General features: G+C 37.8%; 1 protein-coding gene across 1 annotated transcript; it reads left to right on the top strand.

The window, feature by feature from the left end:
* Positions 1-507: 507 nt before the first annotated feature.
* MRE11 (MRE11 homolog, double strand break repair nuclease) lies at positions 508-22033 on the top strand (the record flags this gene model as incomplete). Its single annotated transcript, XM_082014108.1, has 19 exons — positions 508-527; positions 1038-1170; positions 3220-3380; positions 4000-4087; positions 5031-5172; positions 6916-7030; positions 8065-8250; positions 8754-8925; positions 9380-9460; positions 9884-10010; positions 11853-11956; positions 14461-14634; positions 15805-15867; positions 16808-17024; positions 17940-18023; positions 19058-19113; positions 19625-19692; positions 20076-20154; positions 21277-22033. The coding sequence occupies 19 exons, from the start codon at positions 508-510 to the stop codon at positions 21325-21327; spliced, it is 2121 nt and encodes a 706-aa protein (XP_081870234.1). The 3' UTR covers positions 21328-22033.
* Positions 22034-22491: the final 458 nt, after the last annotated feature.

Raw genomic sequence — 22491 nt, forward strand, 5'->3', positions numbered from 1 at the left:
TCCGTTCTGGGTAGGGCGGCGCCCCGTGGGGTGTCGGGCGCCGGCTGCTGCCCCGCATGCTGAGCCCGATGGTGGTGGTGCTCGTGCTCGTCCCGGGGACCCGGCGCCGCCGTGCCTATCCGCCCTGCCTCCGTTTTGCGGCCGTTCCCGTGTAGTTGCCCGTTCCTTGCCAGCCTCCTTGCCGGGGAGGAGGGCGCCGGGAGCAGCTCTCCGTTCCCGGGCGGCCAGTGTGAGAGGGCTGGCGGCGCCGCGCCGGGTAGCCGTGTGTCTTGTGCGGTTGTAAACAGTTAAACCGAGCACGGATCTTTCCTTATCTTGGGGTTTCTTTGCAAGCAAGAATTACCAGTAAAAGACTGGGTCGTTCAGCTCACTGTGCCCTCCCTTCCAATTCGTTTATGTTTTTGTCTCTTAGGCTTTAGGTAGCATCTATGAAGATAGAAACTGACTTCCCGACCTGACTTACCAAGTTGTGTCCAGAGCATTTCTGTGAGGAGTCTTGGCACGAAGATGAGTACCATCAACTCGCAGTAAGCTCCTGTTGACTGCAGCTCTGTGCAGTTCTGTCATCAGATAGCAAGTCTTTTGTATGCTTGGAATAAGTTAAGAACTCAGATCAGCATTTATATTTTCCCTTGGGTCCTTATGATCATCATGCTTGCTTTCATACATATGTAGATTACCAGTGCGAAAAGAGAAATTGGATGTTTGTTCACCAAGTCTTTTTAAAAGCAGAAAACATAAAAAGGATTCTTTAGTTTTTCATTAGATACTTCACAGACGTGGTTGCAGCCCTTTACTACAGTAGACTGATTGGCTTAACCAAATTTTCAAACTGGTTGGTTTTTTGAAGTGCTATTTGTGATGAAAGTAGTGAAATGTGTTGAGAATATTACAGGAATGAAATTTTGATAGGGTTCTGTAACAAATCTCCTCTGTATTTAATGACTTCGGACAGAACACTTTACCTTAATAAAGTCTGTGTTGAAATTCTTAAGTATATTGCTAGCTAATTTTTTTAATTTTCCTGCCTTATTCAGGGATGATGAAGATACTTTTAAAATACTTATTGCTACCGATATTCATCTTGGCTATTTGGAGAAGGATCCAGTTCGTGGAAATGATACATTTGTAACTTTTAATGAAATTTTGGACCATGCTCAAAAAAATGAAGTAAGTACTGCTTTTTGGACAATGAAGGAGTGAGACTGTGGAAATTACATTCCAACCTAACAGAAGCTATAAAGCTCAGTCCTGGTGCAATCTTCAGTAATATCAAAATAAATGACTAAACTGTTTATTGCAACCAGTTACGTTTCTGTTCTACTAAAAGGAATGACTACTCCTTTGTGAGAGCGTTCTTATTAAATTAGGACCCTAGTTGCATTAACGGTATTTTCAGATTGCCTGCACCAGTTCCAGTGGTGTTTAGAAGGCGTTTGTCACTGCAAGAAGGGAAGATAATTGGGGAGAGTGAACATAAGGATACAAAGTCCTCAGACAACTCAGAAAGTAGGAAAAAAGTTAGAAACTTTTAAAGTGTTGTTTCTGTTTTTAAGGATTGAATGTTTCTTAGTCAAATTATTTGTAATTTTCATGAAGATGATTTTTTTCCCCTAATGCTTTTTCAAAAGCTAAATATATATAGAAACTGCAACTAGTACCTTCTCAAAGTAATGTGGCGATACCTACTGATTTGTTCCCACTAGGTATCTGTGGTGGGTTGACCCAGGCTGGATGCCAGGTGCCCACCAACGCCGCTCTGTCACTCCCCTCGTCAGCTGGACGGGGGAGAGAAAGTATAACGAAAGGCTCGTGGGTCGAGATAAGGGCAGGGAGAGATCACTCACCAGTTACTGTCACGGGCAAAACAGACTCGACTTGGAGAAATTAGTTTAATTTATTGCCAATCAAATCAGAGCAGGGTAATGAGAAATGAACCCAGATCTTAAACCCCCTTCCCCCCACCCCTCCCCCTCACCCCTCCCTTCTTCCCGGGCTCAACTTCACTCCCCATTTCTCTCCCTCCTCCCCCTGAGCGGCAGAGGGGGACGGGGAATGGTGGTTGTGGTCAGTTCATCACACCTGGTCTCTGCCGCTCCTTCCTCCTCAGGGGGAGGACTCCTCACCCTCTGCCCTGCTCCAGCCTGGGGTCCCTCCCACGGGAGACAGTCCTCCACGGACTTCTCCAGCGTGAGTCCTTCCCACGGGCTGCAGTTCTTCACGAGCTGCTCCAGCCTGGGTCCTCCCACGGGTGCCGTCCTTCAGGAACAGGCTGCTCCAGCCTGGATCCCCTGCAGGATCACAAGTCCTGCCAGCAAACCTGCTCCAGCCGGGGCTCCTCTCTCTCCCCACGGGGCCACAGGCCCTGCCAGGAGCCGGCCCCAGCGCGGGCTGCCCACGGGGTCACGGCCTCCTTCGAGCATCCCCCTGCTCTGGCGTGGGGCCCTCCCCAGGTGCAGGTGGAGATCTGCTCCCCTGTGGAGCTCCATGGCTGCAGGGGCACAGCCGGCCTCCCTGTGGGCTTCCCCAGGGGCTTCCGGGGAACCTCTGCCCCAGCGCCTGGAGCCCTTGCTGCCCCTCCTTGTGCTCTGACCTGGGTGTCTGCAGGGTTGTTGCTCTCACATACTCTCAATTCTCTCTCCAGCTGCAGTTGTGCAGGTTTTTTCCCCTCTTAAATGTGTTACCCCAGAGGTGCTGCCATCCTCGTTGATGGGCTTGGCCTTGGCCAGTGGTGGGTCCATCTTGTAGCCGGCTGCATTGGCTCTGTCAGACACAGGGGAAGCTTCTCTCAGAAGCCAGCCCTGCAGCCCCGCTGCTACCAAAACCTTGCTACGCAAACTGAGTACAATACCATAGCAATGAAAATATATTGTATCTTTTCATGCCTGTCAAAGAAAATGTTCAGGACCCTATTTGGAGACCCTCATTAAAACACTTCACCAGTATTTTCTTTCAACACTATCTTGTTTTCGCCTATAACTCTTCATAAATGGGTCTTTTGGGCTTTGGTTTTGTTTTAACAAATAATTTAGTTAATGTTTTTTTCATGAGGTAATTAAATACTGTGTTTGCAACTACCAACTTGTTTTACCTAGAAGTCCAGATATGAGAAGATATGTGGAACTCCTTAGGAGAAATAATTTAAACAGTTTGCTTGGAAGTCTTTCAAGGTAATGCAAAATGTTGTATTAAAATAATAGAGCTTTTTATTACATACAGGTGGACTTTGTTTTATTAGGTGGGGACCTTTTTCATGAAAACAAACCTTCCAGAAAAACAGTACACTCTTGTTTGGAGTCACTAAGAAAGTACTGCATGGGTGATCGTCCTGTTCAGTTTGAAATTTTGAGTGATCAGGCAGTTAATTTTCATTATAGCAAGTAAGTATGTTCCTATAAATTAAGGTGTAAGGTTTAGTTTGCATATTCGGTGAATGTGTTGTGATTTTTATGATTTATATCCTCTGTGACTGGAACCTTGAAGTTTTAGGCCTGTTTGTATGGGACAGTTTACAGAATGACTTCCCCTGTCATCTTTTATAATCTAAGTTTCTAAAGGAATGTACACATTTTTTTGAGAAACTTCTGAATGTGTTGTGACATTTGATACGTTTTTGTAATATATAGTTTCTATCCTGCAAGTACAATGCAATTAAACCAATTTACATGAATTGCTGTGGTAAAATCAGCAGAGTTCTTTGTGTGTAAACAAAGGTGGTACAGCCCAGTCCGCTGCTCTTGCACGTACCACATGTGTTGTACAATTCTTTTCATAGGCTTGCTCTAAAAAAATTGGATTTTTCTACCCTGTTCCCAGCAGGAAGTGCCATTCCAGTCCATGAGTAAGAATCTTATGCTGTGCATCTTATTCGTAGCCACTTAGTACTCATTTGTGCTGCTATCATGGTGTATTTGTGATGACACTAATTTGAAGAGAATATTGGGGATTGTCCACAAATTTGCAGATACAGTTTAACTTTTTTTCCCTCTTCTTGTTCAGGTTTCCATGGGTGAATTATCAGGATAGAAATCTCAACATTTCTATTCCAATTTTTAGTATTCATGGCAATCATGATGATCCCACAGGGGTAATTACTATCATAATTGTGCTATACTGTTATATAACAAAAATAATAATATAGAAATAGAGACTTGAATAGAAATACCATTCTTGGAGAACAGGCTAGTTTTAGTCATCTGCTCCACTCTTCACATAAATATTTTGTGCATCTTCAGGAATTCTCTTAATTAGTGACGAGAAGTTAAGTATGACATTAAAAGAGAGAATGGAAGAACTTAAGGGATCCATATGAACTATGTTTAAGTTCTTAATTTACATAGATTTCTGTCATTGAGAACAGCATCACTTTTCATGCCAAGAAATGGCAGCCTTTCAGAAAGCTTCTAAACCAAATTCTATCTGTAGAGACTGAAAGCTTTTTTCTTAAAGAAGGGGAAGTTTGATACTTTGACTTGTGCATATGCAATTGATATGCATCTTATATTTTCCAGGAAGATAACCTAATAATGATGAAATGGTAGTTTAAAAATCAATAACTAAAAGCAAGCAGGAAAACGACATTTAGACAGAAGCAAAGCACATGTGTTGAATTAATAATTTTGTGTTTTGTATCAAATAGCACTGTATCATGGAGATGAGTGTTTAACAACAGAAGTTTAACTTTGATCTACTATGAAGTCGTTAGCTTAGTCAGATAATTTTCTGTAGTAGTTTAGAGACTTTGGCTGTTTGGTTTTGGTTTTTTGTTTGTTTTGTTTTTCTGAATGATTTAATGTTTAATTTCATGTTGTTCAAATGAAGCAAGACTTGTAAGGAAAGGAGATTTGCTTCTGTACCCATGAGTACTAAAAAAAAAAAAAAAAAAAGCTAATATATGTAGTGAGGTTTTTCAACTGCAGAAGTTACTTGAGGAAAGATACTCTTTTTCTTTTGAGACTTTTTCGCTTAGACTTTAGAGACTAATTGTTCTGTTCAAGGTTCTTACATTTGTTTCTTAATATTTTCTACAGGCAGATGCACTGTGTGCGTTGGATATTTTAAGCTGTGCAGGACTGTTGAATCACTTTGGACATTCACCTTCTGTGGAGAAAATAGATATTAGTCCCATTTTATTGCGTAAGGGTAGAACAAAAATTGCTCTGTATGGCTTGGGTAAGTATTAGTCTGCCAGACTGTGGCTAGACTGTTCAGGTGTTACTGAAGCTCCGTGGGTCTAAATGAAGTTGGAACAAACATACAGTGCTGCAACAAACATGAAGGTCCAATTAATGCTAAATTAAAGCGTATCAATTCTGTGATGGTGTCAGGTTTCTCCTCCTGCTGTTTTTTTCTCTTCCTTTGTTTTTTTTAATTAAAAAAAATCCTTCAATAACTTTATTTCTATGCTTTTATTGGTCTTAAATGAACCTGCTTAAGTTAGTCATAGATAGTGCTTGTGTATCGAGTCAGGGCAATCACGTTCTTAAATTCTCACTGTTGTATATTAAGGTTACTTTCTCCTGTTCAGGTAAAACTTAAACACTGTATATTCATGTGCCATTTTGGTTATATTTAAAGGCATAAACTGTCTGAGCAGAAACCTAATGTCTGACATGTCTGTCTGAAGTGGTTCATGAATAACATCTGTCACAGGTAAACTCAGTTTCTTTAAAGGAACTTATGAAGAGTTTCATATTTTAAAGGTGTTCTATGGTGCGTTTTCAACTTCGGTTTGTCCCTTTTTATTTTTTCCTCCACCTTCCCCTCTACCCGCAGTTCTTACTTAGAATGGTTATGTTTGACTGCGTTCTGTCTAAAGAAGTTAACTATTAAGATCTTAATTTTTCCTTTTTATTTTGCATCCAGTCATGAGTGCTTAAATACTTATTTCCAAGCAACTTTTGTAGCTATAAGTTAAGTCCTAGTTGGCCATGATTTCATTTGTTTAATAAGATACTTTAAAAGCTTCCTAGGTGTTCTGAAGGTTATTAGTGAGGGTTCTAATACCACAATATGAAAGTTTTCAACAAGCATTTGAAGTTTTAATACACAAAATCAGTACTGGGAAATGCAACAGCTTTCTAAATTATGGGTGTTGCTGCATGAAAATGTTCATGAGATGTTTCTTTGAGCTTGTGCCAGGATTATATACCCTCTTGACTTTCCCTGATTTAGAGAGCACTTGTTCTTATACAAAATATGTAAATTCCATATGGGATTTTATTGAAATGCATCATGAACCCTGGATACGGATGGTTTGGGTTTGGTTTTTTTTCCCCCCTTGTTAAAAACATCAAGGAAATAATCAGTGACAAACAGTGTAAAAGTACTGCAGACTTTTTCCAGCTGTGTGGGAAAGAACAGACTTTGCAGAATTCATAGTTTATTTCTTGTTTTGCAGAGAATTTTAAAGTATGTTTAAGAACTCCATCTCTACGCAGTATTATCTGTTTTTAGACTCCACCTTACAACAAAATATACTTCTTAATCTGTCAACAAGAAACAAACAAGCTCTTCTAATGTTTTTAATTCTGCCCATAGTCGGTTGGCACAGAAAACTGGAAGGAGGTCTCTAACTAGATGTAGTTAATGAAACTGCTTTTAGTGGTTGTTTAAAGGTAGATTTCACGTTAAAATATCTTATTTTCAGAAGTCTGTGTAGTAAAATAGCCAGTTTATACTTCGATCTGTTCAAATTCATAATCGTGCCTCAGATTTCTTATGTCATGAAAACGAAGATCTGATCTTGCCACAAAGTTGTGTTCTTCATGCTCTTTTTAATAGAGTTGCTAATAAAAATGCTTTAAAATAAAGAGTTGGTTTACCAGACAAAAATAATTCAAAAATAATTCAAAAATAATTCAAAAATAATTCAAAAATAATTCAAAAAATAATTCAAAAATAATTCCGTTCCAGGAGCTATTCCAGATGAAAGGTTGTATCGTATGTTTGTCAATAAACAAGTAACCATGCTGAGGCCAAAGGAAGATGAAGATAGTTGGTTTAACTTGTTTGTGATTCATCAAAATAGGTAACAGTATTGAATGAATTACACTGACTTTTAAACTTATTGTGTTACTTCATTAAATTGCCTTGAAAAGGGTAGTGTTTGTCCATCTTGTGAGTAGCTGGTTTCTTATAGATTTTTCCAAATGAAAGTGTTGTTTTACAGCTCTGCTTACAGAAGAATCATAAATAAATGAATTAGGAATGTTGGGAAATCTCTTCCCAAACTCTTATAGTTAGGGCCAAAGGAGGGTTTGTGTTGTAATATGCATATAATTAAGTCTTGTCTGCTTATTAGAGCTGAAAGAGCATTAAACTTCATATTGTATTTTCTATCCTTGTTTGAATCATAATTTGACAGGTACTCTGTCTTCAATTTCACTGCTATGCGTTACAGTTTCTCTTGAACAGAGGATAGGCAGCATGTGTTCTTTCTGCCTGCACGCTTCTCCCAGCAGTGGTAGTAGGAACAGGCAGAGTTCTTTTCCAAATACTTACAATTTTTCCTGAGTAAGAGTGCCATCCTCATGTGCAAGTAACAATGAGGCAGAAGTAAACAAATATAGCTCAGATAACCCTGTCTACTCATCACTGTCCAGTAGGCTGAAGGAGCTCACTTCTCCATCTCCTCCATCTTCTGGAAAGGGACTAGGGGAGATGTCCCATGTCTGTTTAATTCAGTGGGTTTTACCCCACTGTCAAAAAAAAACCAAAACAAAAAACAAACCCAGAACAAAAGGCCATGAGGTACTATAAAAGCATTCATATGGAAAAACACCCTAAAGTCTTGCAAGCCAAGTAAGAAGAAAAGGGATATCCAAATAAAAGGAGGGAAGCAGAAAAGAATGAGCTGTGTAAGTTGTCTTTTTGTTTATCCAAACACTTTAAACCATTGCGTAAGGAATAAATGTGAAGAGTACCAGATGTGAAATGTATATCAGATATTTTTGCTGGAGTTCCTGTATCTTTAAATCACACTGATGTCTTTCTCCTCCTTCATTCCCCCTTGCCCTCCCATGACTGTACACATTCTAATTATTTTTCTCTGTTCTTGTACAGGAGCAAACATGGAGCCACCAACTACATTCCAGAGCAGTTTTTAGATGACTTCATTAATCTTGTTGTGTGGGGTCATGAACATGAGTGCAAAATAGCTCCATCCCAAAACGAACAGCAACGTTTCTATGTTTCTCAGCCAGGAAGTTCAGTGGTGACATCTCTGTCCCCTGGAGAAGCTGTGAAGAAGTGTGTGATCTTTTCTGTTTGTTCTTGTTTATCCCTTGCCTTTTGTCTCTCATGGTGTTGTGTTGAAAAAGGAAAAATATTTCTATTAAGTATGAAAGGACTTGTCTTATAGTGTGGATTAGCTTCAGAGTGTAACATAACAAATGAAGTAGATGGAATCAGTACCTAGAATAACTTTTGCTTTACTTAGGGTTAAACCTAAGGTTTAGGTTCAACCAAATCTTAGGTTAAACATTTGAAGCAAATGGAACTTGTCTAAGAGGAGTTGCATCCTGATCAATTGGAATGCAAGTGATTGTGTACATGTGCTCATGTATAGAACAAGCATAATCTAAATATAATAGAACTTAAGTTTGGCAGGGCCAACCCTGAAGTACAGATCCAAGAACTTCCTATAGCTTTTAAACTTTTGTTCCTGAAAATTGAACATGAATTTAAAACAAATTTTTATACCATAGTTCTCATAAGTTTATCTTCTATTAAGTTATCTTTCTCTTTTCTAGACACATTGGTTTGCTGCATGTCGAAGGGAAAAAAATGAAAATGCAGAAGATTGCTCTAGAGACAGTACGAACTTTCCACATGGAGGATATTATTCTAGCTGATCATCCAGATCTTTTTAATCCTGACAATCCTAAAGTAACTCAGGCAATACAAGCGTTCTGCATGGAAAAGGTAACTTGTAATGCTAACAGTATATGGGTAATAGTGTATGGACAGGGAGTGGGATCTATGACAGAAGACAGTGGCAGAAGTAACTAAGCAGGTTTATTAAGTGGTCTTGGTTCTTAGGTCTGTGAAAGTTTGTTCCTGTTTTTCCCCGGAACTAGAAATTTAGCAAAGAATAATGGCTATAAGGTAAAATAGTATGAGTGATCAGTGATGTAGATACTGCTGGACTATGCTATATCTGAAAGCTAAGCCTTTCCTTGTGACTTTTTTCGCATTCATTCCTGTGGCTTTTGGCTGGATACTGGTACGTATGTGTGTTCAGGAATGACAGCACATCATATGATTATTTATTTTTATAGCTTTCCCCTGCAGCTGGATGTGTTTTAGGTTATACTTGAAGGACTCGGGCATCTGTAAGAGAATAAAGTCAAACTGAATTTCTAAATCTGCTTCATAGGTTGAATTGATGCTGGACGGCGCAGAAAGAGAACGCTTGGGAAATCCACGTCAGCCAGAGAAGCCTCTGATAAGATTACGAGTAAGATATTGTTTAGTTTGGATTGCTTTGTTTTGAAAAGTCACTGTGAAAAGTTTCAAAGCAAAGTCGTGCTTTTTGTATGACTACATAATATATAAAATTTCTTACTGTGTACAGGCAAATACACATCTCCTTCATACCATGATTTTCTTTACCTGTGGCATAAATAGTATTCCATGGTAAAGGATGAGATTGGTCATAAGTGTACTGAATGAATCTGGGCTGTTATTAACTATTCTGTTAATATTATTATTAGCTATTATTATCCATTAACTATTCTACATAGTATGATAAAGCATTAATTTTAGGTTGACTTATTTTTTACTTTAATTTTTCCTTTGAAGGGTAAGAAATGCATCTTGATTTGTGTGGCTTCTCTATTTCTGTTTGTTTCATATTTAATTTTTTCCTTTCCTCTCTTAGGTTGATTATGCAGGTGGCTTCGAACCATTCAGTGTCCATCGTTTTAGCCAGAAGTACATGGATAGAGTGGCTAACCCAAAAGACATCATACACTTTTTCAGGCATCGTGAACAAAAAGAGAAAAATGGTAATTTTAAAAGGGAAAGAATCATTGGCTTGCCTTGATTTTCATTCTTATTCCTTTATTTTGTTACACAGCACTTGTAAACGCTTGATGTCTACCATATAACGTGTTACAGGAGGAGTAAAGGTGCATAGTCTCATTTAAGTGTATATATCACAGAAGTATTTCTGTTCTCTTTCTGGGTTTGTCTAAAATTCTGATACTCAGCATAGCATCTTCTGACAGTTAGTCATAAATAATTCCTTTTTCTTTGGCCTCAAACCTTATTGAGTTGCTTATAGGAATACATATAACCCCATACCAGACTGAGTTACTCCATGATTCTATCATAATTACCATGAAAGGTATTAAACATCTCACTCTTGAGATTTCTCAGAATGAGGTGGTTGGTTTTGGGCACTCTGCAGGAAAAGAGATTGGTGTTGTGCTTTTTCCCTTTGTTTTTTAATCTACTTGCTGTAGGAATTCATCTGTTTATACCTGAAATAGTAATGGAGGGGATCAGCTTGTATATATGTTTGTATACTTAAAAAAAAAAGGTCTGAATGTATGACAGCATTTTATTTGCCTTAATTAATCATGTGTATTAGGTGCTCTTGGCTTGTCTGTTCCAGGTATGTCTCTATTCAAGCATTTCTACAAAACAAATAATAACTGTTTTACTGTAGCATTTCTCACTGTGCCTGGAGTTTTTAATAAATAGTTAATAGATGTTGCCTAAATACTGGATTTGTAATAGCTGCTAATGAAGATATGGATTGCACAAGAACATACTGTGCTGAAGAGCTGTTAATATTTCACCTTAGTTCATTCTAAGTACTCCAGTTCCATTGACAGTTTTTACGTACACTGTCAGTTTTATAAAGTTCAAAACATCATGTTTCCTGAATAAAAACTGCTTTTAGTGAGGTTTTTTTTTAATTATGATGTATTGATCTTGTTTTATTTTGCTTTGTTGTTTTTTTTAGTAGTTGTGTAATCCCATTAACATTTTCATAATACAAGATGGCTGCTACATCTGTCACCATGTTTCATCAATACATTTTTTTAAAATTTTCCTACTTAACATGCATCTCAGCTTCAGGAAGGGAATATAAAAAGAATACCATGGTTCTTTGCATTGCTTTATTAGATATCCTCTAATACAAAGGAGGTGGCTAATAAAGCAGTCAAAATGTTCAGTACATGTGCACATAATGCTATGGTTCAGTACAGGTGATGTTAAGACTTGATGAGCTCAGAAGTTGTTATTGTTTCTTTTGTCATAGCTGCTTATATAACAAGGCTAACAAAACAGTGTTTTGTGCTTGCAAGTGGCAGATATCTGGAAGCAGTCAGTAGTCACTGTATTTTATGTTGCGTGGTATGTGCTCATCTCAGTTAATTATCCCTTTAATTCTTCTGTCATTCCTACCTTGCTGCCTGAGAATGGGGGGCAGCCTCAGTGAGCTATGGACATTTTCTACTGAAAATCGGTCAGCGTGCTTTGGAGGAACATTTTGCCTCTATTAACAGAGTTACTTATAAAAAACCCCTTGTGCTTTGATGGGTCCTTTGATTTTCTTCTATTTGTGATCTTCTAGAGTTCAATTATAATATCCTTCAGGACATAGTGTTCAATTTATAATTCCAGACATTTGTCTTGTACAATTATTGCATCCGTTATGTTTACCTGTGTGTCCAGGCAATAAGCTCTACAGTTAGAACAAACAACCTTTACATATAAAAGGGACAATAATTCTTAAGAGGCCTATATTAACGTTTTTTCCTATTACTATCAGTGGGATGATAGTAATTAAAAGCTGCAAATGTGGGTGACAGTGCCACTGTGCTTTTCTATTCTAGACAGTGATGTTAATTTTGGAAAACTGGTTAGCAGACCTGCTTCTGAGGGGATGACACTGAGGGTGGAAGACCTTGTAAAGCAGTATTTTCAGACAGCAGAGAAGGTATCTTTCTACCTTTTATAATTTTTTAAAAATGGAACATAACCTTTTTATCTTTTTTTGCATTCTTAATGGAAATAGTGTGCCCTGAAAAGACTCTGACATTCACCAAGGAGTGAGTTTATTTCCTGTATAACTGTATGTGAACTCCTGTATGAGGTACATGTTTTAGGTTAACAAGTAACTGTTGTATATAGGTTGTATAGGGTATGTGAACACATGCTGGTTTGAGAACATTATGCTAACTCTTCATGTGAACTTGTAACGTCTGCCCTGTACTAATGATGTGTCATATCCTTACGGTAGGAAAATGTGAGGCAGCATGCTCTGAGAAGCTACCTTAATTTACTATAGGGTCAGTGTGAGACTGTAGCATTTATTATTATCAGCTGCCTTGGAGTAACTTGTTACTTTGCAGTATATTTGTGTCCTCAGACATAGTGCAGTTCTGCAGTATATTTAAAGCAGAACAGGGAGAAGGAAGAGAGCCCCCCCCCGTTTGCTTTTCCCTCACCTTTTCATTAAACCTGATTTATTTCCCTTTCCCAACACCAGGGCAGTAACATGTCAGAGGTACAAAATAATAATCAGTGAGTCAGACTCCCAAATGCTTGATCTGGATGATCAAGCATAATGTTCAGAAGCTACTTCAGAACACGCTTTATAGAAAGTCATTAGAGCAAGGATTCCCGAGGTAAAGATCCCCCAAATTATATCATTTTGCCTAACCTTAGACACATGTTAGGAGTATTAAGATGGCATAAATCATGCCCTGGAAGGGCTGTTTGCTTTCTGAATATGATAGGGAACCCAGGGTGACTAGTTCAGAAGTAGATACTTCTTCAAATGCATGTGACCCCTAAATCCTATGGGGAGGGGTAGCAGTGTCAAAGACAGGACACTATTATTCTATGAAAAGTAAATTTTGCTTTTAATCTCTTTTCCTCCTTTATTCTGCAAAAATGTTCCTGTTACACCATCTTCCCAATTTGTTTGTATGTTCTTGTATGAACAACTCAGTTACTGGTCCCTGCATTTGAGGCCTGTTTCAGCAGCTCAACATCTGCAAAGGCTTGAAAGGATCCGTTGATGTTCTGTGAAGTCTTGCAGTAGGCGGATAATACATTTTAAGTTAACTCTAGTCATGAAAGAAAGGGGCAAGGGGGGAAGCATATTGTGCCCCAAAATGGTGATAGTGATCTAAAACATTATGTTAAGATAGCTTGTGCTTCAGGCTTTGCTAGGCACCTGATTTTGTCTGATTGGGGAAACAAAAGAGTCCCTGGACCCTGAGGTGACAGAGGGCTGCTGTTGGATGTTCAAAAAATGTTAGACCAAAAATGTCTAATAAGTACCAGATGCTGTTCAGTTCCAGTGTTGCTGGTAAGCTGAGGCCTAGGAATTAAGATCACTGCTATTTGTCTCTTTAGGAAACTTATTTTTTTTCATTTGGAAGAAAGCTGAATTGCTGAAAGTCAACATGAACATTCTGCATCACTACAATCAGTCACTCTTTTGAGACGCTTATCTTATTTTTGTGTAAGGTTCTTACTTTATAATAGCTGTAAAATTTATCCCTCTCTGCAGCATTATTTCAGGGAAAGTTTTATGCTTCCACTGCAACCTTCAAAACAGTTCCTAAAGGACACCTGGAAGGATCAAAAATCATTAATAAGCCTATATAATGTTCATTACTAAGAAATTATCTGTGCTGTAGTTTACAGACACAAGAGGCTGCTATTTAAGCATTACTATCCATATGGGGGTTTCTTTCTCAGAATGTCTCATCTTACTGTATTGGGAAGGAGGATAGAGAAGAGAATGGCTGTGAAACACCACCAGTAGCATCTACTACTTTTACTAATTAGTGTCCATGGTAATATCTTAATGTAAAATATCTTGATGAATATCATCTCACTTGATGAACATCTGAGAACTATCGGTATTCATAGAATTACCTTTCAGTGGAGTAGACTTCTGCTTAACAGCTCCTAATGCTTCATAATAATAATTTGCCCTGCTCTGTAACTGCCATTTTTTAATGTTAGAATTGTACAGTAAAACTTAGTAATTTAGCATCTGTAATAACTAAGGGCCTGTTTTCAGTAACATTTTTATTTCTCTGCAAGTTGATCTTTAGTTTAAAAAGGGAAAGGAACTAGGAAAGAATACAGTTTACCTTCTCTACTCTCAGCAATACATTTCAGACATTATTTTAGATATGACTAGCACTGTAGTTTCTTTACTGTTTATGAAACTTTTTTCTTTGACAAGTCTGGAAAATACTCTGTTAAGTAGGTGTAACATGCTAGGAGCCAGAGGATTGTAACTATATTACGACAAGTAACATGTTTGCTTATTGCTGTGCTTTTTTGATTGAAATCTTCAATGGACATTACTGGTTTTGGAACCAACCTAATGTAATATTTATCTGAAACAGCAGGAATATTACTCACTTTCTTTGATGGCAGATGCTTCTTAACAAAATGTTTTCCCCAATTATAAAGAAAGTACAGCTTTCACTTCTAACTGAAAGAGGAATGGGAGAAGCAGTGCAGGAGTTTGTGGACAAAGAGGAAAAAGATGCCATAGAAGAGTTGGTGAAATTTCAACTAGAAAAAACACAGAGGTTTCTTAAGGAGCGTCGCACTGATGCAGAGGAAGAAAAAATAGACGAGGAGGTAATATTCTGTTAATGTTAATTCCTTAGGAGAGGTCAAGAAAGATAGTAGAAAAAACGGTGCTCAAACCTGGTTTAATAGATTTCCTGTGTGTGGAGCATGTGCAACACTCGCCTCTGGTCATTTTCTGGAATTAATAAATGTGGTAGTGAAGTTTCAAATATACAGTTTAAAAGCTTGTATTGAAAATGGGGGTTAGGTATGCTTATAATGATTCTCACTGTATTTGCACATGCATGCATAGAAGAGATCTCTCTAATATATGTAGAACTATATATCTCTCTCTACTGTGAGAAGATTAGTAGATACAATCTCTTTCTTCCCTAATCTCTTAGGGAATAGTGCAAGAACAGGGTAAGCATAAAGGAAGCTTATCCTTCAGCTGCTCTACTAGCTTCTAACTGCTTGCAGCTAAGGGTCTTCAGAGACAAACCTGGTTTGTGTGTATCTAGTAACCCTTAACAGACTTCTCTGTCAACTCGTTGAGCTTCCACATGAGCCCATGTATTCAGTTGTAATATTCAAGCATTGTATGACAAGTTGTTCTGCAGCTTAACTGTGTACTGTGTAAAGAATAATTTAGTGTGGGGAGGAACCTGTTTTCTTGCTGATTGCTTTAATTCATGAGGGATTGAAAGAGACCATAAAAAACCAGCACCTGTAGGCTTTCTGTGCCACTTTGTTTTTTTTTTCTTTTGTTTGTCTTGTGGACTAATACCTTCTTTCCCTCTCACCCATCGCATCTTTTTCCATACTTGACAAGTTGAGCTTTCTTAGTTGTACATGCATTGTAACGTTTGTCTCTTCTCAATATGGTTGTCTTCTATCTTCCTTCTTCATGTCTACCCCTTCTTTTCCCGTTATTCATATTTCACTGTCCCTGATTGTCAAATTATGTATACTCTGTTGAACATAGTATCTCCTACTTTTCATCATGTCCCAAGCTTTTTTCTCCCCAGTGATGTAGCTCCAGTTATTAATAGAACTCCAGACTCTTGAACTGTAGGACAGCATCAAAAGGCTCTAAAACTGTTTGGTTATTCTTGAAGTCTTCTTCGCCTCTCACATGAGCTTGACTTAATAATTAGTGATCAAGACTTCTCACTTACTGTGTTTTGATGGTTGTATGAAACGAACTGTTATTTTACTGGGAACTCCTTTCTTACTCAGGTGCGAAAATTCAGGGAGAGTAGAAAAAAGAATACTGAAGAAGAGGATGAGGAAGTTCGTGAGGTAACTCCTTTGAATTTTGAACATAGGCTGAATAATGGAATGGTGACTTCTGCATATGAATAATTTTTAAGTCTCCCTTGGTATAATGTGTGCCTTTTTTATATGCACATATTATGCCAAATATGTGCATATAAGTTATAATATGTGCCTATAATATGTTTGGCTTTTGAGATCTCTCTTCTTGTGCAAATTTGTGAACCTGAATGTTCCGGTTTGAATGAACTGAGTTTAGACCATGCAGGTGACCTTCAAAGATCTGTCATCTTAAACTATTTGTGATCCCATCATCAGTAGACATGTGGATGGACTGTACTGAGTGATATTACTGGAACAAATTGGTATTATTCATAAACCTTTAGGTACTGTTGTCCTCATTAGCATTCTTAGATCTCCCAGAGATTCATGTATAGATTGCATATGTCTTTGCAAAGAGAATTGCCAACCACTGACAGCATTGGTGCTCCTTTGTCTTTGCAAGCTATGTGGGACTGGAATGAAATTTTGCGAAAAAGGACATCTCGGGTAAGATTCCATTCTCCTGACCTGAGATACCTTCATATGAACCAGTTGTCTTAAGCACCTGCTGTCATCAATGAAGATCAAGTCAAAGGAGCCCAGAGGGTGCTGCCTTTGAGCAGATATACATAGCTGACATAGGATGATCTGAACTGTTTGCCAAACTCCACTGACAGTGTGTCATATTACCTAGCTCTGTTCTGTTATCAGAGCTTAGCTAACTACTTTGCATATACACATCTAAATTAAATAGACTAAATACCGACCCTGCTTTTTGACAGACTTCCTTGCCTTCCATAACGCTGTGTATTTGGGTCTTCTAAGCCTCAGTGGTTTAGAACTATGTGTCACAACTAGGATTTAACACTGGTGCATTTCATCATTTAAGATTCTTTTTCCTATAGCACTTACTGTTCCATTTCAGGCCATGACTAGGGCTAGAGCCCACAGATCTGAGGATGCAGTTCTTGTCGCAGCCTCCAGTGATGAAGAACTCATGGATACAGGGACGAAAGGCACTGGTGATTCAGATGATGGCCTTCCTGCAACACTGAGACGGGGAAGGGGTGGGGCAAGAGGTAGGGCAAGAGGTGCAAGAGGACAAAATTCAACAGCAAGAGGTTCATCTCGAAGGGGAAGAGGTAAGAAAAACTTCACATTCTTTGTATTGCAGTTACTGACTGTTGTTTTTTTAAAGGGGAACTCTCTTCAGATGCTTCCATCAAGTGGAAATTTGTTGCTTAAGGACTGCTACTGGAAAAAAAATTCTTCACAAATATTTTTTGGTATCATATTTCATACAGTTGACTGCCTTACAAAGTTTTAAGTTGTGACTTTTTCACAGGGTGATTAAAAGAAAAATATCTTGCTTTCCAGCTATGGAAACATAGTAGTCTCTTAAAAGATGCATTATTGGGAAGGTCTGTGCTATGGATTGCATGGATAAACGTTTTGTACTGCTAATGGTAATGCATTTAATCAGTATAGAAAGGAGGTACAGATTGTCTCTATCCTAATGCATTTACAAGAGACTTCATTGTTTTTGGTGACTGAGAAAATGGGGGGTGTTTCCCAAGCAAAATTAATTAAATAGTCCCTTGTGCTCGTGTGATTGTGCACTTTATAGTGATAGCAGTACTTCCACAATGTATGTACTTCCATTATATAAGTAAGAAAAGAAAAGATAGGGTTTTGCAGTAATCTATTCCTTTGAGTTGTCTCAGTAATACACCCGGAGGTCTAAGAGCAGGATGAGTTGAAACAAATGCAGTCCTTAGGACTGATCTGGTTAGTGCCTTTAAACTAGTTCTGTGAGGGTGTGCTCCAGCACTGTTGTGATCCCATCAGAGCAGGGGCGTGTGTGTTAAGAGGCTGTGTCTGTGGAGTTTTGAACACTTGACCCAGAGCAGTTGTTCTGCCTGTAAGGAGGGCTTTGACTCAAGGAAAAAAGAGGGATGTAGATTTTTAAGTGACTTCCCACTCGATAATGATAGACTAAAGGGGAAAAAGAAAGATAACCACTAAACAGATTTGTTTATTGTTTATTATCCCTACAGGAGGCACTAGCCAAGAGTCAGCTACTAGCAGCAGAACCTACAAGCCTGTATCTGTGCCTGCCAAGAATATGTCTATCATGGACGGTAGGCCTTCAATCTGACCATTACTCTAACCTGGTCTCTCAAAGTGTAATGAAGGTGTTTGTTTAATGATGAAGTGCCTTAATTGTCTTTATTTCTGTTAGTCCAATTCAGCTGTGAGAGATTCTTTAGGTTTTCATGAAATAGAATAACTAACAGTGATGAGAGAAAGAAAAATGGAGGGGAGAAAAAAGAATAGTGATATCCTGCTGTCATGAGGTAAAATGAAATGTGTCAGGAACTTCTGATGAGAACTGGAAATAGGGAACATCTTACTGTATGCAGTTCCTTAAGGAATAAGCATAGAAGGAATGTGGCTTAATAGCATGTATTTTGTGCAGAATATTCCTCAGTGGATAAAAAGTTTAAACTTCACTGATGTTTACAAGTTAGTAAGCTTTAATGTAAATCCATTTAGTCTTATATTGTAGCAAGTTTTGGAAATGCCAGTTTGTACTAGGGAAGAGAAACTTATATGTGATTTCAGCCACATATGTGAGACTAGCCCTTCCTTGCTGCAGAGGACAGGCTCTGAGGAAACAGCATAGATAATCTGAGTATTAAAGGAAAAAATACTGGTCACAAATCTATACATGAATCCCACACAAAATACCCAAAGGTAGAGCAAGTTTTAAATTAATCAGCAAGTTACCTGAGTTTTAAATTGTTCAGCAAATGATCTAAAATACTGCAGAGAAATCAATTTTGGCAGATGTGTTAATGTCTAAACTAAGTGTTAGGCATACAGGAATATCAATTATAGTAGTATTTTTCTCTTCCTCTTAAACAAAGTTACTGAAGGGGTTTCAGCCAGACTGGGAAGCACTTGCTGCTGCACAGAGGGTTAGATCCCTGGGTTGTCAGACTCTAGCAAAGGCTTAGCTTATGTTTTGGTTTGGGAGGTTTTGCTTGTTTGCTTTACAGGGTATTTTGCAGAGGAAACCTTCTAAGTAGGTCTTAAATAAAAAGAATGATATAACATTGTTTGCATTTTATTGTGTGAGCACTTAAAAGATATTACATTTGTTTTATTCTAGCCTTTAGGTCTTTGAAACAAGAGCCCTCCTTGAACTCATCTAGATCTTATTCTGAGGTAAGAAGCATCTTGCATGAGTGAAGTTGTGCTACCTTTTGCTGTCTTCTGATTTGAAAAATAAATACAAGGTCAAAAAAAATAAGCCTAAGTCAGGAGACATTCCCAAGCTATCAGTTCCAGCAGTAAGTTTCTGCATGTTAATTTGTAGACCTTTTGTACCCCTTTTTTGTATGGGGTCTCTCTGAGAAAAACAGAGACCATGTTTTATTTGTGACCATAATCTAAGATACAGAGTGTATATATATGAGTATTTTGGGGATTTCTGCAAGATCAAAGATCTGAAGCGCAAAACTTGTGCTGTATTTGCACATTGTACAGTTCTAGCCTGGAGCCCTGTCAAGTGTATAGTATAACTACGTAGGTATATAGTTGAAAAAAGAAAAAAACACAAACATTGTATGCTCTAGGACTGTAGTATATGCATATATATATACCATATATATATGCATAATATGTCCGTAAGAATAAATTCTGTGAAAAAGCTTTATAAGTGGTATCATTTTTTCAGGATATTATAGATGATGACTCCGATCTAGAAGACATTTCTATTGTTCCTTCTTCCAAAGTAAATCAAAGGTCAGTATGTTTGCTTCATGAATGCTACGATGACTGCCTTATTTCTGATTGGCAATCAGCAGAACCCAGGGATCTGATCCACTACCTGAAAAACAGACTTTTAAGAAAGTTACAACACTAGTTAGAGAATTTATTTAAGTTTTTACCTATTAATGTGGATGATCTTTCTATAACAATAGATTGGTCTACTGATTGAGATGAGCTAGGTAACAGTTTTAGAATTAAAATGTTAGTTCGAAATTCGAACTGTTCTACTTATTGTAATTTCTGTTAATTCTTAATCTCTGTATTGGTGGTCCAAATCTAAGTTAAAGGGAAAGTTATTGGAATGTCTGGTAATCGGGAACACACTGATGCCTTTTTTTCTCTTTTTATATTTCAAGGTTGTCAACTACATCTTCTCTTAGTAAAAGAGGTTCACAAAGCCAAACATCTAGAGGAGTTGATTTTGAGTCAGATGAGGTATGGTATATAGTGGTGGTTTTATCTTTTATTTCTATAGCTTACTGTTTTACAGCTATTTGAATAACGCATTTCAAAGTAAAACTGAGTATTTTTTTTTTCACTATCAGGGCTAAATTATTGTAACCAACTTTAATTAGAATGTATACAAAATCATAAAAATAAGTCTAGAGGGGACATCAGGAAAATACCTAGTCCTTTTTCCCTTCAATTTTTAATCAGTTAATTGTCATGCCTGAAATATATGCAATAGATTATTTTGCCTGGAGAAGAAAGTAATCTAATTTTTTCTAGTGGTTGGCTATGTCCTTTAATTTGTTTATGAATTTTATTCTTGTAAAAAGGAAGAATTTTATTTTTTTGCATTTAAATGACTATTTTCCAGGGCACTTTATTGTTGCAAGTTATGTAAATAAACTTAAAAAAAAAATTAAAACACTATCTTCAGGTTTCAGATGTCTCTTCTTGCAGTATTTGAACTGCTAGGAAATGGTTTCTTCTATAATTAAACAAGCAGAACTTTATTCATGGCTTTGCACTGAATAGAATACACATTATGCTGTCAAGCACTGTGCAGTTTGTTTTCACAGCCTAGCAGACTGTCATCTGTGGTTAGGATCCCAGCCTTAACGATGTCAGATGTTGGCCACTTCAGAGAAGGTGTTAAATTCTTGTCCCTTCTCTCCTCTATGCTATCTCTTTTTCTTGTACCTGAAATACAAAACTACATGTTTGCTTGAGCATGCAAAAAGGAACAGTATTTTTGATTTATGCAAATCTCAGTAAATTCTGGTGTGTGATATGTGTATGGATGTAACTTCACTGAGGTAGGTGCTGCTCATAATGATAACATTTTCCTAGGTCACACCTGAAATACAGATTGTTCTTCATTTCAAAGCAGCTGTTCTGATCATATTGACATAAACTCAGTGTCTGTGAGTTTGTGATCTGGACTTTTAAATCAATGGATAATCTCTTTCGTATCAAAACCAACAAAAACAGATCTGTCAGAAAACATGGACTAATGTCACCAGGCTTTCTAGTTTAATCTAAAGGTGACTTTACTTTTTATGACTCAATGCATGGTAGTTCTAGTAACGCATCTCTGTTTACAAATTGCAGGATGAATTTGATCCTTTCAAAAGCACTGCAACATCAAGAAGAACTAAGTGATTTCTGGCTTGCTATACAAGAGAGACAGTGAAAGTTAGTGAAGAAAATGGAAAGCAGTTTGCAAGGCATTCTCTACATGACATTTCTCTGTAAATGGTGGCTTGCCTTCAATTTTCACTTCTATGAAATGTTTTTGGGTTTGGGTTTGGGGATTTTTTTTTTTTCAGTGGCACCAAATTTGGTATAGTTTGGGTGTTGCATTGCTTGATGCATTAGACTAGACTTGCCTGAAACTGCAAGTTCTTTCTAAAACGTCTAAAAGCCTCTTTTCTTTCTGCTATGATAATGTAAATAAGTCATATCTTTTGTAGAAAACTCCATCTCTTGTGCTTGAATATTGTAAAGAAGTAGATTTATAGTAGTATGCAAGTATGGATATGGACACAGACTCAGTCAGCATAATGAAACTTGTACTGATTTGCAATTTCTACGGCTACAGTTGCATACTCTGAAGAGTAATAGTTTGACCCAAAAACACAATTTTTCAGTATCAAAGCTGAAAAATGTTATAATACTTTCAACTCTGCTAGGAGAACTAAACCCACTATTGCACAGTTATTAAATGTCACAGTATACAGGAATGAATTCTGCTCTGTAATTCAAAAGAAGTGCCAAAGACTTCAGATTGAATTGCATTGTCAGCTTTTACCCTGTAAATAAGATGTAAGGGCTAGAACCTTACGGCTTCACAAGGAGTGCTGCTTGAAGAATGAAGCAATTGAGTCAGTAATGGGCAGGACATTGCCTCTTACCTTTTTCTTAGCTGATGTTTTTCAGGTATCTGTTTCCTCAGCCCACTGCTTCAGTAACCCTCCTAAAATGTCATCACTATTTTCCAAATATTCTCCAAATGAGGCTTCTAAAATATGGTATTGTATTCACAGTGGGGGAACCACTCCTTCTCTTGAAGGAGCCGAGACCTAGACCTATTCCTCCTTATCTTTCCACCTCTGTACACCCCACTCCCCCAAAAATGCTGTTCTAAAGCTATGGCCATTAGAGCTAATCAAGGAAAAGGCCATAAGAGTTCATCACCTAACGCCCCAGCATGTCAGAGAAGCACTAAATACATTGAGTAGCTGCAGCTCTGCCTTTGCATTTTTACTTTCTCCTCAAAGAGATAGGATTGGGCAGTTGTGTTTTTCTGGCTTTCACTGAACATGA

The sequence above is a fragment of the Phaethon aethereus genome, assembly GCF_964289735.1.
Source record: "Phaethon aethereus genome assembly, chromosome: 1".
In the NCBI taxonomy this organism is placed as follows: domain Eukaryota; kingdom Metazoa; phylum Chordata; class Aves; order Phaethontiformes; family Phaethontidae; genus Phaethon; species Phaethon aethereus.